A 20828-nucleotide genomic window follows, 5' to 3' on the forward strand; every position below is an offset into this window, starting at 1 on the left:
AGAATGAACAATTAAAAGAAAAAAAGAGAAATCCCAACTTTTTATTGCTGTTCATATTTGCATTACACAAGGAACCAACTTTGCAAATCTATGACAACAAACTTCCACAAGCATACATATAAATTAAACCAAGCACCTTTTTATTTACACATTTTCATCTTCGGTGGAAAGAAATGGCATTTCATCTGGTTTTCTTCTCTTTCGCAGGCCCTCTTGGTATCTTGTTAAGAACACTGGAATCAAACCTCTTAAACATTTTCTTAGCTCGTCGAATCAATTTCCCAGCATACCTGTCAACCTCATCCTCATATTTATTATAGAGAAATGGCAGAGTTTGCAAGCAAACAAAACCTTGACACACAAGAAATCAACTCGTTAGTCCTACAATTTGCATGGATGGGGCAAGTATATGTTTGATTAAGAAGGCAGTTGCCAGCAATTTCTTACTCACATAGATACAGGAAATTCAAGAAGGTGAAATAGTTTCCAATCACAGATAATATATAGAGAAAGAATATCGCCTGATAACAGATACACGAAAGAACAAAAAAAGCAAAGATTAATGTTAGTCATGTGCCAGTAATTGATCAAGAATTTGTTTCAAATTAGAATGATTGTTGTTAATGAATGGCAAGTATACCATGAAGAAGAGTGCTGGTTCTTTTCCACGTGCGATGTCCATGAACTTTGACAAGGCCTGATTGGATCTTTCATGGAGGGTGAAAGCGAATTCCTGGAATGTAGATTTGTCTAAAATACTTGTTGGGAGTTCGGGATGATTCCTGAAAAATAGTTTATGATTCAATATCCAGTTAATGCAGTGGCTAGCAATTAAGTAAGAACATGTAAAGATATTATTGACTGGGATTTAGGACTGCAACTTTGTGATCAAGAAAATAATATAATTCTGCTGGTAAATATAAGCAAAATCATATAAACGGGCGATTAATTATTTACCAATTGAAGAAATCTGCGGTGGTAAACCATATGAATACAATGAGCATTGCAGCGATGGAGATGTGACTGAAGAGAGTCACAAGATTGTACTCCGCAACCTCGAAAAGAAGCCACAATACAGTCATTCCAACAGAAAGTGCCGCTGATACTTTTTTGTTTTCCCATAATAATACATCAGCAACTGCAAATTCCAAGAGCAAAGTTTAAGAAACATGATATATATATATATATATATATGCCGATTTTGCAATGAAACAATGAAGCTGAGAATATAATCTAACATGAGTATGTTTGTCTTACTACGTACTATAGCTAGATTGGACACATAAAAACATGCTGTACCTTGTCCTCCTCCTAGAACAGAACGTATCGGTCTTTGCCTCCCAAAAAGCTTTGCCCGCGGCGTTGTTTCATTTTCCGAATCCGATGAATAAATAATCGGCATGATTACGATCCTTAGGACTGAATAGAAGAACTCCCCTTTTTGTTTCTATAAACAGGTAAGATGATTAATGAATCTGTGCTGGTAAGATTTGCACCAGCTGCTTATATATAGATGCGCATGCATGATCGAAAGGGTTCTAAGCTTTGTGGTAAAGTAAGGTATGGACGTAAACAAGCAAGGCATGGCTTGGGGCTTGGCCTTGAAGGTTGCTTTGCATGGCCGCTACTGCTATATATTAACAAGAAATTTGTTTTTAATCTTATCATGTTATTTGATTCTGCTTTACCTTACAAAGAAGAATACCAGTTCCTGGCTGCGAGGGCATTCAACTACGAGCCACATCATTTTCTACCCAAATTTCAAGAACTGATAAGCATCTGCCAGCCATATTCTGCATGATGGAACTCAAAATAGACCACATATGCACGCACCTATTTGCAAAATAACTGATTTTGTGAGAGAATATTATAAATTATTTTTTTGAGATAGCTTAAGATAATTATTTGACATGATATTAGAGTTTTAATAATCAAGCGATCACGAGTTCAAATCTCATTATCCCTATTTATTTAATAAAAATTAAGTATACAGTAATGTGAGTCTGTGTAAATTTCAAGTCCAAAAAGCTTTAACTTGAAAGGATCGGTTAGATAATAATATAAATTATATATTAAAATTTAATCTATCAGCTTAAATTATTAGGTTAAAATAATTTTTTAACAAGTTTCAATTTATTATTATTATTTAGGCGCAAAGTTTAAATCTAAGATGCATAAGAAATAGAGCATATCTTCAAGACATAGTGATTTGATTATTGATTTTTATAAAATAAGTTTATAATTTATTAAATTTAGAGAGTTAATTTATGAATTATAAATTAGAAGGATTAAAGTGAATCACTTACTTAACTACGAGGACTTAAAAAGAATTTTATCCAACAGGAAATGAAAACAAACAGATGAAACAAAAACACATGAAGAAACAACAAAATAAAAAATAAAAAATTATCTTGTATTAAAAACACTTTAAAGTTAAAATAAATTTCATCCTCCCACTTCGATTTCATATTCCAATTAAGAGTTTAATTTTTAAAATATATATTTTAAAAAATTTATTAAAATAATATTTTTTATTTTTTGAAATTTATTTTTAATATAAATCCATTAAAACAATTTAAAAATACTAAATACAAAAATCAACCTTATTTTGTTTTTAAAAAAACACTTTATTATAATAATAATAAAAAAAAACCAACCACGCTAAAACCCCAATTCTCAAAACCCCAAATCAGTACTAAATGCTTTCAATGGGGTCTCTCCATCTCTCCCTTAAAACCCCTCCAAAACCCTCGAAACCTCCAGATCCCATTTGCAAGATTTATGTAACAAAAGAAATGGCTGGATCAAAACCCGCAAAAGTTTCAAGCTTTCATTTTAGGGACTTGACGGAGAGTTTTGCCATTGATGTTAAGAGGGCAGAGAATAGACCATTGATTGCACCCTTTTACAATAGCTTAATCGAGGCTTGATAAAGTAGAAAATGTGGCAATTAGGATTGATTTGAGCGATGGTTGTGTGGGGTGGGGTGAGGCACCGATATTGCCATTTGTTACTGCAGAGGATCAGTCCACTGCTATGGTTAAGGCTAGCGAGGCTTGTGAGTTGCTGAAGGACAGTCCATCGATGACGCTGGGCTTGGTTTTGGACATTCTTCCCGGACACAAGTTTGCTTCGGTGCGTAGAACTGAGGGTTTTAGTTGTTTTTTGGGTATTCGGGATTTGAATTACTTGTGGTTTTTGTTATTGGTTATTTATGGTTTAGTTAATTTGGTGATTACTTGTTTTATTGAGTCTTTTAATTAGGAAGTGGACTATTTGGTTTATTGATTTTGGGACTGAAATGATGCTAAGGTTTTTGGTGTAACTTCATGAGTATTTTTATGTATTATCTTGAACTGGAAATATTTAACATTTGTGAAAAGTAGTAGAGGATCGAACTGTCGCACATAAGAAGCGTTGCAATATGATCTGGTAAACCTGCTTCTGCTGATAGCCTTTAGTTCCTGATGTTTAATTATAATTCTGATAAAACATATAAAAATAGCTGTTTACTGGTATTAAGTTTGATTCAACATCCATTGGATATGTGATACTCGTGTGCAAACTACATGTGGTAACAATGGTGGAAACGTGCCATTCTTAATCTGCTTTTTTTCTGTTAGAATTTTCACCTTTCAAATAAAAGGGATTTCTAGTGCTCATTGAACTTTTTTCTGCATTTAAAGATTAGGGAAGGAGTTGAGATGACATTAACTGATGCAGTGGCTAAAAGCAATGGTGTACCGTTGTGGGGATTCTTTGGTGCAGCTTCTGATAGCATAACAACTGAAATAACAGTTCAGTGCATTCTTGGTGATTCTCTTATTATTTTGGTTATTGATAATTGTATCCTTTTTCTTTCTGTGTTTTATTATACATTTGTCCTGCAAAAGCAACTCGGGGCTATCTAAAAAGTGGGGAAGGGTGTGTTTTGTCTCTTTCTCCACATTCTCTGTTTTACCAGGTTTGGTGTGAAAAAAAGTGGTTTTTGTTGTTTCCCTGTGTGTGCAACACAGCATTTTGCTGCATTATGTCTGTTTTGGAGCACATGCCAAATAGATTCGAACTGCAATTTGTGGTTTTGGCATACTTAATGCATTGGCTATGAAATGTGGCCTCATTCATACTACTTGCTTACATATGCAGATTCCAATCGTATCTCCAGCAGAAGCTGCTGAATTGAGAATTGGCTTCAAAGTACCCAAAACAAGGATTCAAAACTTTAAAGTTGAAGGTGGGAAAGAAACTGAGGGAGGACGTAGAGGTTCTTCAAGCTATTCGGTTCATCCTGATTGCTTATTTATCTTGGATGCTAATGAGGGTTATAAACCTGAGGAAGCTATTGAAGTTTTTGAAAAATTGCACAGTAATTACTCAATGATGTTGGCTTCAGCTTATCAACTGACTTGATATGAAGAGGGGATTCATGGATTGTATCTGAATCCCTAACACCCCCAGCCCACCCCTCTTTCCAATAAAATTGCATTCAATTTCAAGAATTTAGGCTTTTCTGATCACTGAAACTAATTTAAATTGACTTGTGTCTTTCAGAAATGGGTGTAACTCCAATTTTTTTGTTGAATAACCAGTTCATAGAGATGATTGGGAAGGACTTGGTCATGTTACCCATATTGCGAAAGGCAAATATGGGGTATCTGTTGCAGCAGATGAGAGTTGTCATAGTTTAGTTGATGCGAAGAGAATAATAACAGGAAATCTTGCAGATGTCATTAACATTAAGCTTGCCAAAGTTGGCATTGTTGGGGGACTTGAAATTATTGAGGAGGCAAGGACATCAGGATTGGATCCGATGATTGCTGGAATGGTTGAGACCAGACTAGCCATGGGCTTTACTGGTCATCTTGCTGCTGGATTTGGCTGTTTCAAGTAAGAATTGTGATGTTATGGTCCTTTGTTGAAAAAATTTACATATTTAGTTTAGAGACCATCTAGATTAAGTCATTTCCTGCTTTTTATTTAGCTGCAGATGCATTGTCATATCAGTGAATCATGTTAAAAGGATGATGATCGCTTATCCTTGTCTTCAAGTTTACCATTGTCTCTGATATTCATGAGTTACATATGAGCATTTTGCTAAATCTATTGGAATATGGATAGTTTTAGTTCCATCAACTACTTTTGCTTAGAAGCAAGTGCAGTTGTATGACTTAGATTCCAACATCACCCATTATCAAAGAGCTTGATTACTGAAAAATCACTTAATCTGTTTCTCCTAAAAATAAAGAAATCTTAAATAAAACAACAACAGCATGTTATTGCAAACTAGATTCTCTTAACGGTTGCGAAGAATCACTTCTTTTTTTCTTGATCTCTTTGGCATCTAGCGTTGCCCTCTCATAAGTTGCATGATGCGTGTATGTGTGCTTTGGGAAGCATCACAAGCTTTCTTGGATCATAATACTAGTTAGCTGTATGTAAGGGCACGCATTCTGTTAATTCATTTCAGCTTTGATTTATTTGGTTCATTTTGAAAATCTCAGCATTGCTCATTTACAGAACTGGACCAAACACTGGGAAAGAGAACAGAATTGATCGAAGCAGTTTGGTGTTCAGTTTCTCTTAAAAGAACAAAAAGTTAGTTGAATATTTGGAATCTCACATCTGCCCTTGAATGTAATGAGTCACCTCCACAATACTCTTTGCAAATGTTTTACTATGTTGCTTTAGTGGACAAATTGCAGAGAAAATTACATCTCATAAAGAAAACGATAAAACCTGATTTACACCTTCAGATCACGATATATGCCTAATTTCTTTTGCTATATTTCTTCCTTTCCGGGTTTGGGGTTTAAATGTGTGTAATTATTATTCTGATATTGTTATTACTGAGGACTTCATCTAAATATGACATTACTAATTATCAAATGCAAGGAACAAATTGTGCACTGCTTTGAAATAGAAATTTTCCTAATGTCAGACTTAAAAATAGAATATCCATTTCTTCCAAGATTGCTCTCATGCACATCAAACCATATAACATGAGAGATGGAATGAAATTCTCTGCTCTTTCTATCTGAACAGACCGAAGCTAGACTAGATTCTTTGAGTGCTAATCAAAGGGAATTGAAGAAAATACGAGGAAACTGCACACGTAGTGTAATTTCATTCAACTTAAATCTACCTTCAAGGATGAAGATGGAACAAATAATTTCACTAAATGAAAAAGGTTGAAGTACAAATACAAAAGAGGTTCTTTCTCAGAATTCCAAAGCCATATCTAATCAAATTCACAAATTTTCTTAGCTTTTTTGGTACAAAATCTTTTCCCTCTCTTGATGGGGCACGCTTTGGCAGGACAAGAGTTTCTGCTTCCTTTGCTATCATACTTGCAAGTTCTTGTGCTTACTAAAACACTAGTTATCTATATGTTGGTGACGCGTGCAAAAGTCTTATGGATAACTGGTAAAATTTCCTTTCACATCATAATGCATTTTTAATTCTTTAACAAACCAAACATGCGTAAGAAATCCTATCTAGAGCGTGTAAAGATGGGCTGGTGATTAGCTTTCAGCAGTCAGCACATGAATACTTCACTTCAACTGATCCCCATTACATGCCGCCTCTATACAATTACAAAAGACTCGTCTTTTTTCATGGGTGTTGTTTTTGTTTTTGTTTTATTTCTAGTCTATTGTCATGTGTATTTACTCTTGCATTGCTGTAGTCAACTGATGTCTCTCCTGTTTGTATACCTGATTTTAAATCAAGATAAACTTAGGCTAGAAGAACTATATTACTCTGGTGCACATATGACGAACTAAAAATCAAATGACGAACTAAAAATCAAATGACGTGCAAGGATAAAAGTGTATGCTATTCTACGCTTGCATGTTACCCACATGATTTGGTTTCTGTCACCTATTGCTTTTGGTGTTGGTGTAGACGTTGTTGTGTTGGGGACCTGAAACTATAAATATTAGAAATGTGCTCTCTGTGAATTCTCCTAATGTTGTTTTTGTGAGATGAAAAGGATACTTCTTCCTGAAATTTTGGTTTTTTGCCAAACACTTGACTAACATGTGGTGATTGGTGACTGAAAAACTTGTGACCACACAGAACCTTGCTTGGACCCTTGGCCAAGGTCCAGAGAATAGGAAATTCCATGGTTTTTGTGGTAGACAACTGTAAAATCCGTGGAATTTGTTAAAGTAAGCTAATCATTGTTAAATCCTTATCCTTATTCAGTAGAAATTTTTGACTGGAGTTAGAAATGATGTAAAGAGCTTTAGTGAACAGTGAACAAGCAAGCATGAAGATTGAAAGGGGAGTGCGTTATGATTTTTAAGGACCCACGTAATGATTTCAAGCACTTTGATCCTTGACTCGGAGGGGACCTTGTAATCCTAGTAGGACCAGCGAGGATTCATTAACACCAATCTGTCACTCTCGTACTCTTAAACATGGTAATAGTATCATACTTCACTATAGAATTGAAAGGGATTATGAACATATTTTGGCACGCTTAGAAATGATTGAGCACAGGGTCCTTGTTGGTTATTGTTAATGCGTTTCGTCTTCTTTAAACTACACTTATGTGATCATTCTACAGAGAAGGATAAATTACTACATTTGCAGGATTCATCATGTTTAGTTTAACGACTGTGCATTAACCTAAAGTATAATCATGGCAAAAATAGTTGCAGATGCAACTAAGGGTTGATTAATGATTTGTCTAACTGTTTTTTACTGTCGTGTTTTTTTCAGATGGCTATCTGACATCTTCCTGTCATGATTTTGTTTAGTAAGAACTCTTGAGTTAGGATTTGCTCAGGAACATCTTTTTCTACTAGTGGGCTTGACTCCATGCGTTGAGGTACTCTCTTTTTTTCTCTGGTAAAAAGATTAAGCATGCTTAACAAAAGGGGCCAAAAAAAGAGAGAGAGGTCATGACTGCATTGGCCATGCCAATATGTTGCTCATCTCGGTGCGATAGCTGATAAGCCTGGTAATGAGGTGATAAGTGATTGGTGCAGTGAATTTTTGTTGAACCACTGCATTTAACCGAAATATTCAATGATTTCCAAAAGAAAGGTAGATGTGTAAGCGAGACACCTAAGGAATTATCCAACTATTATTAGTACTGTATTTGTTCAGATGTTTGAATTTCTGAATACAGCCCCCCTTTCAATTGGTGATCTTATTTGGTGTAAACAAATTTTTAATTGGCATTGCTTGCTGACATCCTTTTCTACAAATGGGTTTGATTGAATTGTGAACCTTAACAAAGTACTCGCCCTCCAACATTTAAGGGTTTGTAAGTGATTGCAATCAGCTATAAGGTTGATTACAATATATTATGAAAGGGGATTGGTGAATCATTTTCTTTAGTAGTTTTAAAGATTTGCTTTGTCTTCCACCGAAACATAGAAAACCCTTTATTCATTTCAAGAAATCTGAGATAAATCCTGTGTACCTCAGCTAAAAGGAAAGCCCAGTGGCAAAAGCAGGCGCCTACAAACGCCAAAGGGTGCATGCTTTACGCTTACTGATTTGCACTCCTTTTACAAAGCCTCGAGATTCTTATTGTTGACAATATTTCACCGTGGCTACTTCAGTTCTATCTATGCTTCTCGTCTGTAATAGTATGATAATAGTATACATATATAATGTGTTTTATGTCAATATGGAGACATGTATATATCATATTATATATATAAAAAAATCTAAATGTTCTGCAAATATATCTATATAATATAAATATATATTTTGGGTTAAGTCGGGCGGGTTTCAGGTCAGGTTTGACAATATTTATATCATATCTATTATCTATCGGGTAAGGTAAATATCTCAAAAATACTTATCCATTTGGGTTGAATCGGTATCCATCGGGTTCAGATTAAATTGTCACTTCTACTTATCAAGATAGATTGAATTGTTTAATTCTGCAAAGATAAGGGGCTATTCTAGTCTATGTTTGTAATGGAATATTTTTTTTAAAAGTTCATTAGACAAGTGATTTCTTTACTAGTAGAACATAATATGAATTACATTTTGAATTAGTTTAATTATTAAAAGTCACATTTGAAAATAAAAAGGATTGGGTTTGCCTCTTTACTCGGAAAAGAATTGGAGTTGACCTTCTAGTTGCAAGAAAATTGTGTAAAGGTTTGGTCTTACTCGTTAAGAAGACCGGTGTGTGAAACTCTTGAATTGAAGTTCAAGGAGAGAAGTATGTGATTTGTTAAATCTCTATAAAACTTGCTATAGTCTCTATGAATTTTAATTTTTTAATTATAGTATTTATATTGTTAATTGCTTGTGTACGTGCTTGAATCTTTAGAATTGTATGTTATTAGATAAAAAAATAAAATTAATTTGTAACTTTACCATGCATGTGTAATTCACCTCCTTTTAAGTTCAGCTAGAATATCCCTCTCGGGTCTAATGAAAGCAGCATGGATTATGAAAGCAGGTGGCAAAATGCGCATTTTGAATGTTGTTTTTGGAAGGAATCAAGTTAGACAAGCTTTTTGAAATAATCCATGCATATAAACAAGAGGCATGCTCTAAAAAGAAAAGAAAAGGGCATGAGCACGAAGCAACTTTCTGCCATGGTACCACAAAAAAAAAAGAAGAAGAAGAAGGAAACTTTATGCTATAGCAAGCATACATCATGATGTGTGATAACAATGATTGTTAGAGATAATTAAAAACAATGGTTACTTAGACGTGGAATTCTAAAATCCAAGTCAAATAAATGATGAGAGCATGTGGCAGCGCAAGGATAGATGTGAAGAGGGACAAAAATTCTCGATCATCACAAGAGAAGAAAATCATGAATTACATTTACAATAATTGAAATGAAGCTGAAGATTTCTTTAACTACTAGCAAGGACATGCTTAGCTCAGTGCCCAAGTGCCATGACTTGAACACCAAAAACCACCGAAAGCCGAAAGGCAGAATTAAATGATTAGGTTTAATTGGATAGGTCCTCCACAATCACGCTTAAATGATTAGATTTTCTCAGCACCGATGGGCAACCCATCTCAGATTAAATAAATAAATAAATATTAGAAGTATAATTTAACTGATTAGGTTTTTGGTTTGTTCTTTGAAGATCACTCGTTTTAAATGCCACCAATCTTATATGATTGTAAATTTTAAAATTTCGAGGGATTAATTAATATGGGTGTAAGCTGGTTTGGACATCCACGGTTACCAAAACAAAAAAAAAACAAATGGAAAACTTATGCCATCCTCTCCTCCGACTTCTTTAAATAGAAGGCAGCCATGTTTATAGTATTTGTGTTGCATGAATCCCTCCATGTTTTTGAGAATCAGATACATGCACCACCACCGATCAAGTACATGCCCTTGCGTGTGATCTCATGCCAAAAAACCTCCTTTCATAGGGTCATTCTTTCTCATCCTTGGTGTAAATGGAGGAAAACCCATTAATATATTGCAGACAGCATAATAAGCACAAGAAATGACATTTGTAAAAGTCTTTGGTTTAAGCGGCTGATCCATTGGTGTTCATGATGATCTCTTGTTGAAAAGATATTGAACTTTGAAGTACATGAACTTTATTACTACATGAATCTTGAAGTAATCTAGACCACCATCTATATATATGAACTTTATTAGTACATGAACTTTGAAGTAATCCAGCTAATAAATGAATTAATTTAGTCTTCGTTTGGTACTATTGTTTCTGTCAATGCATTTTGGTCTAAAAATCAAAAGCAAAAGCAATACCAAGAGCTAATTAGTCTCATAATAACATTTCTCTATTCTCAATAACGGAAAAGAAAATAGGGTTTGGACTTGAAAAGAGAATTATTTGGTATTGTTGGTGATTGATTAATATATCTTGTAGTCAATCAGTTGGTTATACATGATATTATTATATTCTTATAAATACATATTTAATATTAATAAAGACTTAATTTATCTTTAGTATTCATATAATATTAGATTAATAAATCTAATATTTGATTTATGAATTTAAAGTATATATAAAGCCCATGGGACAAAAATATTTAAAAAAAATGATAAAGTTTTTATAATTATGAGATTCTTATTGCATCAAAGCATTGTTCCTAAAATATTCTTATTTTATACTCTCTTAAATACTAGACATTTATTAGAGTCATAAAGACTGATGCATGCTATGTGTTTTTCTCTTATGAAAAGAAGCAATTGTTCTCATAAGTTGAGGTATAAGGGATACCTAGAATTAATATGTAGATGCTTATTATAAGACATGTAAAATGAACTGACCTGAATGAGAATTTTATATGGAGATATCACTTGTGTATATGAAAAAGCTCACGTGACGGTTGTGTAAGTGATCTTTAAATTTAAGAACACTAAGTTATCTTATATAAAGAGTGATATATTTTTATCATGTTACACGTTATCTTGGTAAAGGTAACAAATGGACAGACATTGAATATAACATAAACTATATGAAGTTATTTAAGTGATTAAGAGATGATTTGTCACTCTGGGTGAAATAAGAAAAATGTTCCATATGTTATTAAACAGTATTGATTGTTAAATCCTTGCGCGAGGTGGAATGAGATTTGAAAAGAGTTTTAACTCTTATTCAAAGGATCAATGACTATAATGCTGCAACTAAATATGATTTGACATGAGAGACGCACTCCATATTAAAATATCTAAATCGAAATATTATTGATGAATGGATAATAATTACACTTAGAAACCAGTCATTTATCAAAGGTTAAGTCAAACCATTTATGATTTTCCTAATATTTGGAAGATCATGACACATTGCTAGACGGTGCACTTGATCTTCAAATATAAATTAATCAATTATTGAATTGATAATAAATTAAATTATTTGATTTATTTAATTCTATTTATTTAAAATTATAATTCATATTTGAGCCAACATATTAGAAATCTAATAGGTCACATACATTAACATACCATGCATCGGTTATCAATTTAGACGGTGTAAAATTTCCTTCGTTTTGACATCACGTCTACAGAGAAACTAGAAATTTGAATGGTGTTTATCAATTTAGAATCATTATTGATAAATCCTGCATCGGTGCGCTGCCCCACCACAAGACCAACATTATGATAAATTACTAATCTTTTATTAGATACCATGCTCTGTCTCTAATTATTGAAAAAAAAACATTATGATAAAATACTCAATGATTTAAAACACAGACATTGACAACAAGTGTGACGAAAAGCATCTTGGATACCCAATTCAAATCTTCACAATGGAAGTACAGAGAAATGGGAAAGTTTTGATGGACAAATCCTTCTTCCTTCTTTGTCATTAATGCTTTTTATTGAAATGACAGAACGTGTTTTCTTAATTAATTATTTCATATAAATCTGGCCACAAGGACTTCATGGAATTCCTGTTTCAAAAGGGAAGCTCGATAGATAGATAAATATGAAAAAAGAAAAAAAAAACTTGTTTTTCTTTCATCCAAAGAAAATTCCTGTTTCAAGATTCAACAATATGGAGCCAGCTGCAAACTTTTCCCCCCCTCTTTAATTTACTTAATTTTAGCCATGGAATCAATGCATCTAGTATATAGCAGCTTATACTGGATATTGTATTATCAATAAAGTGTTGGTTTAACGATTAAGACACTGTTATATTTCTATAAGGATGACAATACAAGTTCAATTCTCAGGAAACGCACTTATTTAAAAAGATATCCACGAACTCCGAACGGGACTAATCTTATTTTTTAAAAGGATGTGAAGATACCCGGATAGGAACAAAAAAAATACAGGATAGTATATTGTATTGGATCTATCCCCCTTTCTTCTTGTTGTTTTCTTTTTAAATAATCTTAAGGATACCTAATATTATCATTCACCAAGGCGCAAAGAAATGTTCTTCATCATCGGCTCTAATGAAAAGAAAAATTAAAAATACTGGTAAATGAGGAGGTTGACCTTCCACGAATATCCAAGCATTTCCATGTCTAATTCGTAACTAAAGAGGTAGCGAACTGCAAAATTAACCAGGCAATTCACTATTGCATCGTCTGTTGCTTCATATTCAATTGTAAATGTGAATTCACACAGTGCATTTTTTTTTCTTGAGCTTTTTTTCTTAATAGGATACTTCTTCGTTTATTCTGTTCATGATTGTCTTTGATAATTTGTTTTTAAGAGCTTTGCGCACTATTGTTTGTAGGTTTTTCAGTGTTTTAAGTTGGGTTGATTATGAATGATTTGCTTGGTGACCGCCTCAAAATTAAAACAAGAAACTAAACTTTTTTTAAAAAAAACCATTCACATTAACCGGATTGCTTTTAATCTCATCAGAATCAAATCAAATAGATGAACTTCCATGCAACTAGTTTGAAAGTCGGTATATGCAAACAATCAAGTCTAATGGTTCCAAAGCAAAGACTGGTGACACGAAGTAGAGTCCCCCACGACTTGCTCTACTTTTTTACAAGAAAACAATGTGGTTTCAGATTTTTGGCAGCTAAATTTATATGTACTCATTTTGACGACTGCTGTTTACTGAAAAAAACTTGCAGGAAAAGACGTTACCAACATCTCAAATCCATACAACAGAGCTATAACAGTTGTGAATTAGAATGGGGATTTATTGAAGGAATGGTAGGCAGATGAGAATGGTCATGGTGGACCCTTGACTTGAGTTCTCTTCTCTTCATATGGTTCAAGAGGTAGGTAGCAAAATACCTCTTGCACTCCATTGCTTATTCATTTTAAGCTTCCCCTTTCACCCTTTTTATTATTATTATTATTATTATTATTATATAAGATATTTTACGATAACTAGCATGTACCAGATTAAATTTTTATATTCTATTTTTTTTGTAATTTTAAGTATTTGGATTAGTTTACACACAACTTAATTAATTCCTCTAGATCCTAAAATTAATAATGAGAATAACTCTAAAATTTATATTAATTGAATTAACCATTTTTGGAGAGGAAGTCCAAAACTTGAGAAGTTTAGCCATGATTTTTAAAAAAAAAAACACCTATGCCATGCTGTACATGGCCATTAGTGCTGCACAGGTATTCAAACTAGAGACCACAGATCCCTCTTGGCCCCACCTCTTCACCAACTCAGCTCTCCTCTCTCATTTGTTACTCTATAAATTGAGAGTGTGCCCAAGCGTAATGCACTGCCAACCCCACAACTCTCTCCCATTCAGTCATTCACACTCACATACGAAGTTCTCAGATTTGAGCATTCTTTTTAGGTTCAAGTGAAAATGAAGACATCCTACATGGTAGCTTACACTCTATTGGTGCTTCTTCTGGCTCAAGAACATGTCAAAGTGTCTGCTGTGACGTGCAGCCCAGCACAGCTGAGCTCATGTGTGAGTGCAATCACATCTTCCACCCCACCATCTAAACTATGCTGCAGCAAGATCAAGGAACAGAAGCCCTGCCTTTGCCAATACCTCAAGAACCCGAACCTTCAGAAGTTTATCAACACACCAAATGCCAGGAAAGTTGCTAGCACCTGTGGAACTCCCTTCCCCAAATGCTAGATGATCTAGTAGAACCTTAAGTATATGATATAGATTTTCGTCTCTCTGTTCTTCTGTATCCTGAATGAATCATGTGGGTTACTGCATGATAGAAGGGTGGCGGAGATTATGAGAGTCGAGTCGGTGCTTTGCCTTAAAACCTGGTGTGGTATAATATTGTGTATGCTACTAGTAGTGGAGCACTAGTTAATGGAAATAATGTTGGGGTCATGGTCTCATTTCACCAATTTCTGTCTCTGGTGTGGTTTATTGTATACTAGTTGGAGATTTGGAAGGCATTTGCTGCAATATTTTGAAATTTGGAATCTATAATGGATCATTAGTTCATCACAACATGTCCAAAGACTCCCGACTCTCTCTCTCTCTCTCTCTCTCTGAGCACAAGCACACACGCATATTCACAGAAATTTTTTGTAAATGGCTATTCCAACACTCACACTTGGGATGGAACTTGGGAGAAATTAGGAAAGGGGAGCTACTTCAGCTGAGTAATCCAAGACAAGATGACCAAGGCCTCCCAAATTCACAAATAACGAAGGTACCACTCATTCTTCTTTCCCTAGAATTCTTTACAATTCAAGGGAAGTAAGCGAGAAAATAAAATCATTACCAAATGATATATGGTTTCAAAATGTAAACCGGGTGTTCGAAGATTCAGTAGAAAGTTATCACAAAGTGTAGCAAAAACAAAGTTTCAAGAAGCAGCTAGATTATATAATCTGGTTCTGGCTTTAGTGACAGCTGAAACCCAGAGTAGTCATACTGAGTTATCAAACATGGCAAGTGGAAAAAGGAGTCATTTTTTTATTGGGTAGGAGTCGAAAGTGGAGGTGACATCAACACCAAGTAGAGAACAACAGTAACGAATTGATGATTCTTTTTTATTGAAATATGAAGATGAAATAAATATCCCAAACCATCATCATCCACAGTGCGTTCAATTGATCACACTCCATAATAGAAAAGAATCTTGAATGCTTGGAGAGAAACTCCAAAATTCCTTTACAATTTACAGAAAGGGAAAATACTTGCAAATCAGAGAAGTGTTTCTCACAAATGTAGAAAGTTTGAAATTGGGTTCCAGCCCATAATCCATGGTCTCTTATCTGTAGGCAGTGCAAAATTGAGTTCAAACATCTCCTTTGACATGTTTCCTCCTTCACAGAACCCTACAAGTTTTGCCACTATATCAGCACTCTCCTGTATATGCTTGACATCATGAGGATCTGTCCACAGTTTGTTAACAAACTGCAGCCTTCTCTGCTTCCCATCAAGTGGGACATTCCATTTGATGTATAATGCATCTCTCTCTTCCGTAGTCAGACGTGAGGCCAACCTTTTTGCAAGGAACTCCTTTTCACGTTTCAATGCTCTAATACTGCAAGCCAATATGAGACAAGAATTTTAAATGAGGGGAAATGCCTGTTCTAATAAACTCGGCAAGAGCAAGAGAGATAGAAAGAACCTTGATGACAGAGATATTGTAGACTCATCTCCAAAATGAGCTGGGCTTGCATTGCCAAGTTCTGCCAAATGCTTCTGCAACCAAGTCAAGCGTCTTAGCTCCACCTCAATGTATATTTGATCAGCAGGGTCACCACTGAATAACAAATAAAACTGTGTCCTATGGATGATGGACACATAGCACACATCCCACAACTCAATGATCAACTGTCTTTGCTCCCTAAAAGTTACATGCCACGAAACTTGGGGCTCCTCTTGCTCATTTATATTCTCCTCCTCCTCCTCTATGTTATATCCAGCTGCTTCATTTGCTTCCAGCTCAAGCACCTAAAGGAATCATAAATACGGATGATTTGTGTTTCAATATATTGAAGGAAATCGGAAAAGAAGTGGCCGCAATATAATTTCAACGTATATGTAAATGAAAAGAATTGGTTGGTGCAGTGAAAATAAATTGGAAGCAGATGATAGAATAGGAATGTAATAACTGTTGTACCTGGCAAACAAGTAGCTGCTTTTGGTATTGCAATTTCGCCACACGTTCTTTAAGTTCAGTCACATAGGCTCTTATGTTTCTGACATTCTCCTCTGCTGCATTCTGAAACATCTTCTGCATTTTCTTCATGTTCACTGAACTTGAGCGCCGATAGCCAGGTATCCCTTCTCTTGATGAGACATCCCCACCTTCTTCATTCTTTTTATGAGTCTCTTTCTCAGACTCTGGCAGGGTCTCACTGGCTACAATGTCATCATTGTACGGATCTCTATTCTCAATCCCTTTTTCCAAAATTTGCCGAGAAGTTGATAGAGGAGAGCAAGGAGACCTTATAAAATTCTGTCTGTTAGAGCCGTTACTTGAAGCCAAAGGAAGTATCTTTTTCTTCTTCTGTTGATTCTTAGCCTTGGGAGTTACTTCACAGTTTGATTGTGGATTATTGTTTGGGAGAGACATTACTAATTTGTCTATAGACTTCTGAACATTTTCGAGCTGCTCTTCAAGATCTGCTATAGTGCTGCCCTGTGAATGAAGCCTTGTTATTTCATCCTTGAGATTAGCACTGACACTCTTGTTAGGAGCTACGACACTTCCAGCTTCAACTTCTTTTGGAACTGGTTGGATAGTGCGCATTTCCCTGATTTCTGCTTGCAGTTTAGCAATTGTCTCAGCTGCATCTTGGTTACCCAGTCTATGACAAGCCACCTCCTTCTGTAGTACTTCCAGAGCTCGATTTGCTTCTTCTCCAAGTTGCTCCTGAAGGTGTTCAAGTTTGCGAATTTCATGCATCAACGTGAAAGGTGCAGTTGATGATTGCCTCATTGACTGCCTTAGCATCGTCTTCCTGGTTCTATCACAGCGGCTTGGCTCCTTGCTGTCGAGATTTGGCAAGGATGCATCAGAATAAGAGAGACACTTCTTCACCGATGGGCAGGGTGATTCCAATGTGCTCGAAGCCTGTCTATCCTCTTGAAGTTTTCTGCGCAATTCATCCACCTCAAATTGTGCAAGATCTCTTTGGCGTTTCAGCTCCTCCATTTCCATCTCCATCTAGACACGTTGAGATAATAAGATACAAAGGCAATGGATTCATTTGCATGGTTATAATTTTGAAGTCAAATGAAAGTTGTATGGAAGCTCACCTCCTGAATTTTCAAGTCCTTTTCCCTTGAAGGTTCAGGAGTGCGCAGCACTGCTTCCAGCCTGGCTACTTCCTTCTGCAGATGTTTCACAAGCTGCTTATCTGAAACTACCTAATATAGTTTTACATTAAAAAAAATAAAAAGTATCAGTATTTTCATGCTTTGTCATTTGAACTCAGAAGCAAATTCAATTAAACAGGTTGAGAAACAAAAGATCAATACCATGTTAACGTGGGCATTGTTAGTGACTTCCTTAGCTCGTGTGGCAAAGTAAAGGGTATTTCGGGATTGTTCAACATGGCTCAGAGCTGGGCTTAGAGTGCATATGATGGCTGTGCGTGCATTACCACCAAGTGAGTGCTGCAATATGCGAGTAAGCTTCGAGTCTCTGTATGGTATATGTCCACTTCGTTTTCCAACACTATATAGATAAAAACAAAAATACAGTTAACCAATTCAAAAATGGAAATCAGTTCTATATTTCTATGAGAAAATGATAGATTTAAGGTACATCAAGTTTAATAGATGACTTTAGAAAAATCTTGACGAATGTGAGTCCATGTACTGCTATAACTGAGAAAGCATGCTAAGAATAAGAATCTGACCTGAGCTTTCTAATCACAGTTGTCAGAGTCATCAAACTAAGATTAATATGACAACCTTCCCTGAGTCTGGCACCATCTGCATGTGTCTGTGAAGCTCTTTCACTTCCAGCTAGATCTACAAAATTCTGCAAGTCATTGTAATCCAAGAGTTAGAATACATAAGAATTACTGCACTTTATATGGCGACTCATTGGGATGGAAAGATGGATGAGCGAAATAAGGCAGGAGTTTCTGATTTTTACCAGGCTTGCAACGAAAGATCTCACACAATCTGAATTTTCTCGAAGTGTACTCTCTATTGACTACATCCAATACCAAAAACAACTCCCATGTTAGCTTTCACAGAAAAACTGTTATAACTTGAAGAATCAATACATAATATGATTCATGAATCTTACCAGCCTTATAATTTGGTGTGACCGTGAACTAGTATCATTAAGGGCAGTTTCCCCAACTTGCCTTTGCGCTACAACACAAACAGAAATGAGTTAATCAACTGCCAATCAGCAATGTATTTGCAAAGGAAGAAGCTTCACCAAATTACCTTCACAAATACTGATTAAATGCCTTAAATGCTTATCATTACTTGCTGTCTCTTCTACCAACTTCTCAACCACAGTACCTTTCTGCAATTGGGAATCACAGGAAATACAGTAAATGAGAGAATCATTCAGAAAAGTATATGAAGTCATTTTTTACTGTAGAAAGAAAATCATAAATGCAATACCTCCGGGTCATCTAGAAGCTTGAGATTGCGACCAGATTCGGAATTTAATAGGTCCCTGACATTTTCATTATAGATTTCTAGTCCAGAAATCCTAATTGTAAAATCTCTTTCCGGAGTCTGCAGTTAATCCAAAAAATAAGGACAAATTTGTAAGGAATATTTTTCTATAAACTCAATAAACTACACCAGGAATCAGAATCCGACTTTGCATTTTCAAAATCTATCAATAAAATTAAAAAAAGAAAAGAAAGAAGAAGTGAATATGGTCAGATTTTGATGAAGCTTACATTGATTATATGCTTATATATGTCATTAACAGCTTTCTCAGTTATCCCTCTCATCGTGTATGTCTTCCCACTGCTAGTTTGCCCATATGCAAATATGGTTGCTGTAATGTAAATATGAAAGAATTATTTACTTAGTTCAGATGCACTACCAGAACACATAGCCAGATTCACCAATAAGGGAATAGATAATATCACCGTTTATGCCCATCAAAGCAGACAAAGCAACATTTTTCACTCCATCTTCATACACAGCTTCAGTTATACTAGAAGGATCAAAAACTTTATCTGAAAGAAGAAAAACCTCAACAACTTAATTATGACATGAAATCACAACCAGCTATTATAATTCAAACAGCAAAAGCACAAAGAAAGAAAGCTGCAATTAAATTACCAAACACGAAAGAAGCCGGTTGAGCTGCTCGTTCTTGAGAGGGTGGCTTAAAGACAATAGTATGGTCATCAACACAGTCCCAAGCAACTTGGTCCTTAGCTAACTGTTCCTTCTTGTTTAAAGGCCTTAATCTTACAGTAACTACAATCTTCTCTTCTTTTGCTTTAGCCCCTCCTGGGGTTGTTGCTGGTGTCCTATCAATCTTAGAAGCTGGTGTTCCTGGGGTTCTTATTGTCATCTCTTTTTTTGGATCAAAACCTACTCTCTCTTTAGAATCCCACTCACAAGAGACCCAAAAATGGAATCACCAGCCTCAGCTTCTCTCACTGGAGAGACTAAAAAAGAGGGACCACTCTTTCTTGGATGCAAAAGTTGTTTATACAAATAAGTAGCTGCAAAATCCAATATGAAAACAAGATCAGAGGTTGCATGAAAAAGACCCATTTCTTCTTCTCCTGGTCAATTTTTTTCAGAAAATCAATTTTCTCTAAAAATGAAACAGCAGAAATTGAAAAAGGAAACAAAAAGGTGTCAACTTTTTTCCATTATCTGTTCACTTTCTGTTAGAAAAAAATTGATTGTTCATCAAAGAAAAAAAAAGATCCAAATGGATTGATCAAATGAAATGAAATGCTTTGATTGCGCTGTCAAATTTTAAAATTTCCTAAATAAAACTAATAACATCCTTTCCAAATTTATGCATTATCCTGTAAATGAACACAGATCAATCACAAAAAAAGAAGGTAACTTGCTATTTTTAAAATGAGTTTTCATAATCAATGTAAACTAAATCATACAAGGACAGTTAATCAAAACCCTCCAAATGGTAACTAATTTAAGCTCTAAGTTCTAATATTTACCTTTAATAAACCTTAGGAATCTACAGATAATCGAGAAAAAACAGCAAAACAGGCAAAATAAGAGGACAAAAAGTAAATGAAACGAACACTTACATAAATCTCAAGCCGAGATAGGAGATCCAGCGAAGAGGTGATGAAAAACTGGGGTTTTTTTGAGAGAGAAAGAGAGGTATTTCTTGCAGGGTTGCAAGAAAGAGAGTGATTGCTTTGTTTGCCTTCTTTATGATGAAATGAAAAGCTGTGCGGTCATTACATTTTGAATTTGATTTCTAACGGCTAGTTCGTTGTTTCTTTTCTAGGATTCTTATTTCTTCATTTTAAGGGCAAACTGCTAATTTACTCTCTATCTAT

At 35.0% G+C, this 20828-nt stretch overlaps 4 protein-coding genes across 7 annotated transcripts; 2 read left to right on the forward strand and 2 right to left on the reverse strand.

The window, feature by feature from the left end:
* Positions 1–11: 11 nt before the first annotated feature.
* On the reverse strand, positions 12–1492 carry LOC133676233 (reticulon-like protein B9). Its single transcript, XM_062097868.1, has 5 exons — positions 1300–1492; positions 958–1138; positions 641–782; positions 452–521; positions 12–351 (listed from the first exon to the last, which is right to left on the reverse strand). Exons 1-5 carry the CDS (start codon positions 1400–1402, stop codon positions 182–184), a joined length of 666 nt encoding a protein of 221 aa, XP_061953852.1. The 5' UTR covers positions 1403–1492; the 3' UTR covers positions 12–181.
* Positions 1493–2665: 1173 nt separating this feature from the next.
* LOC133675542 (L-Ala-D/L-amino acid epimerase-like) lies at positions 2666–8336 on the forward strand. Of its 4 annotated transcripts, none has more exons than XM_062096956.1 (5): positions 2666–3135; positions 3687–3797; positions 4147–4366; positions 4590–4887; positions 7726–8336. In XM_062096956.1, the coding sequence occupies exons 1-5, from the start codon at positions 3037–3039 to the stop codon at positions 7751–7753; spliced, it is 756 nt and encodes a 251-aa protein (XP_061952940.1). In that variant the 5' UTR covers positions 2666–3036; the 3' UTR covers positions 7754–8336. The 4 variants fall into 4 exon arrangements, with proteins under 4 accessions (XP_061952940.1, XP_061952939.1, XP_061952938.1 ...); XM_062096955.1 differs by lacking the exon at positions 7726–8336 and adding an exon at positions 5502–5864; XM_062096954.1 differs by lacking the exon at positions 7726–8336 and adding an exon at positions 5518–5864.
* Positions 8337–14121: 5785 nt separating this feature from the next.
* On the forward strand, positions 14122–14838 carry LOC133676158 (non-specific lipid-transfer protein 2-like). The gene has a single exon (XM_062097764.1). The coding sequence runs from the start codon at positions 14224–14226 to the stop codon at positions 14503–14505; it is 282 nt and encodes a 93-aa protein (XP_061953748.1). The 5' UTR covers positions 14122–14223; the 3' UTR covers positions 14506–14838.
* Positions 14839–15365: 527 nt separating this feature from the next.
* On the reverse strand, positions 15366–20738 carry LOC133676156 (kinesin-like protein NACK1). The gene is made up of 14 exons (XM_062097763.1): positions 20571–20738; positions 19618–20009; positions 19422–19511; positions 19227–19327; positions 18940–19056; positions 18757–18838; positions 18611–18678; positions 18455–18514; positions 18213–18337; positions 17830–18028; positions 17608–17718; positions 16466–17515; positions 15971–16296; positions 15366–15883 (listed from the first exon to the last, which is right to left on the reverse strand). Exons 2-14 carry the CDS (start codon positions 19853–19855, stop codon positions 15556–15558), a joined length of 2895 nt encoding a protein of 964 aa, XP_061953747.1. The 5' UTR covers positions 19856–20009; positions 20571–20738; the 3' UTR covers positions 15366–15555.
* Positions 20739–20828: the final 90 nt, after the last annotated feature.

Source organism: Populus nigra, chromosome 16 (genome assembly GCF_951802175.1).
Source record: "Populus nigra chromosome 16, ddPopNigr1.1, whole genome shotgun sequence".
Lineage (NCBI taxonomy): Eukaryota > Viridiplantae > Streptophyta > Magnoliopsida > Malpighiales > Salicaceae > Populus > Populus nigra.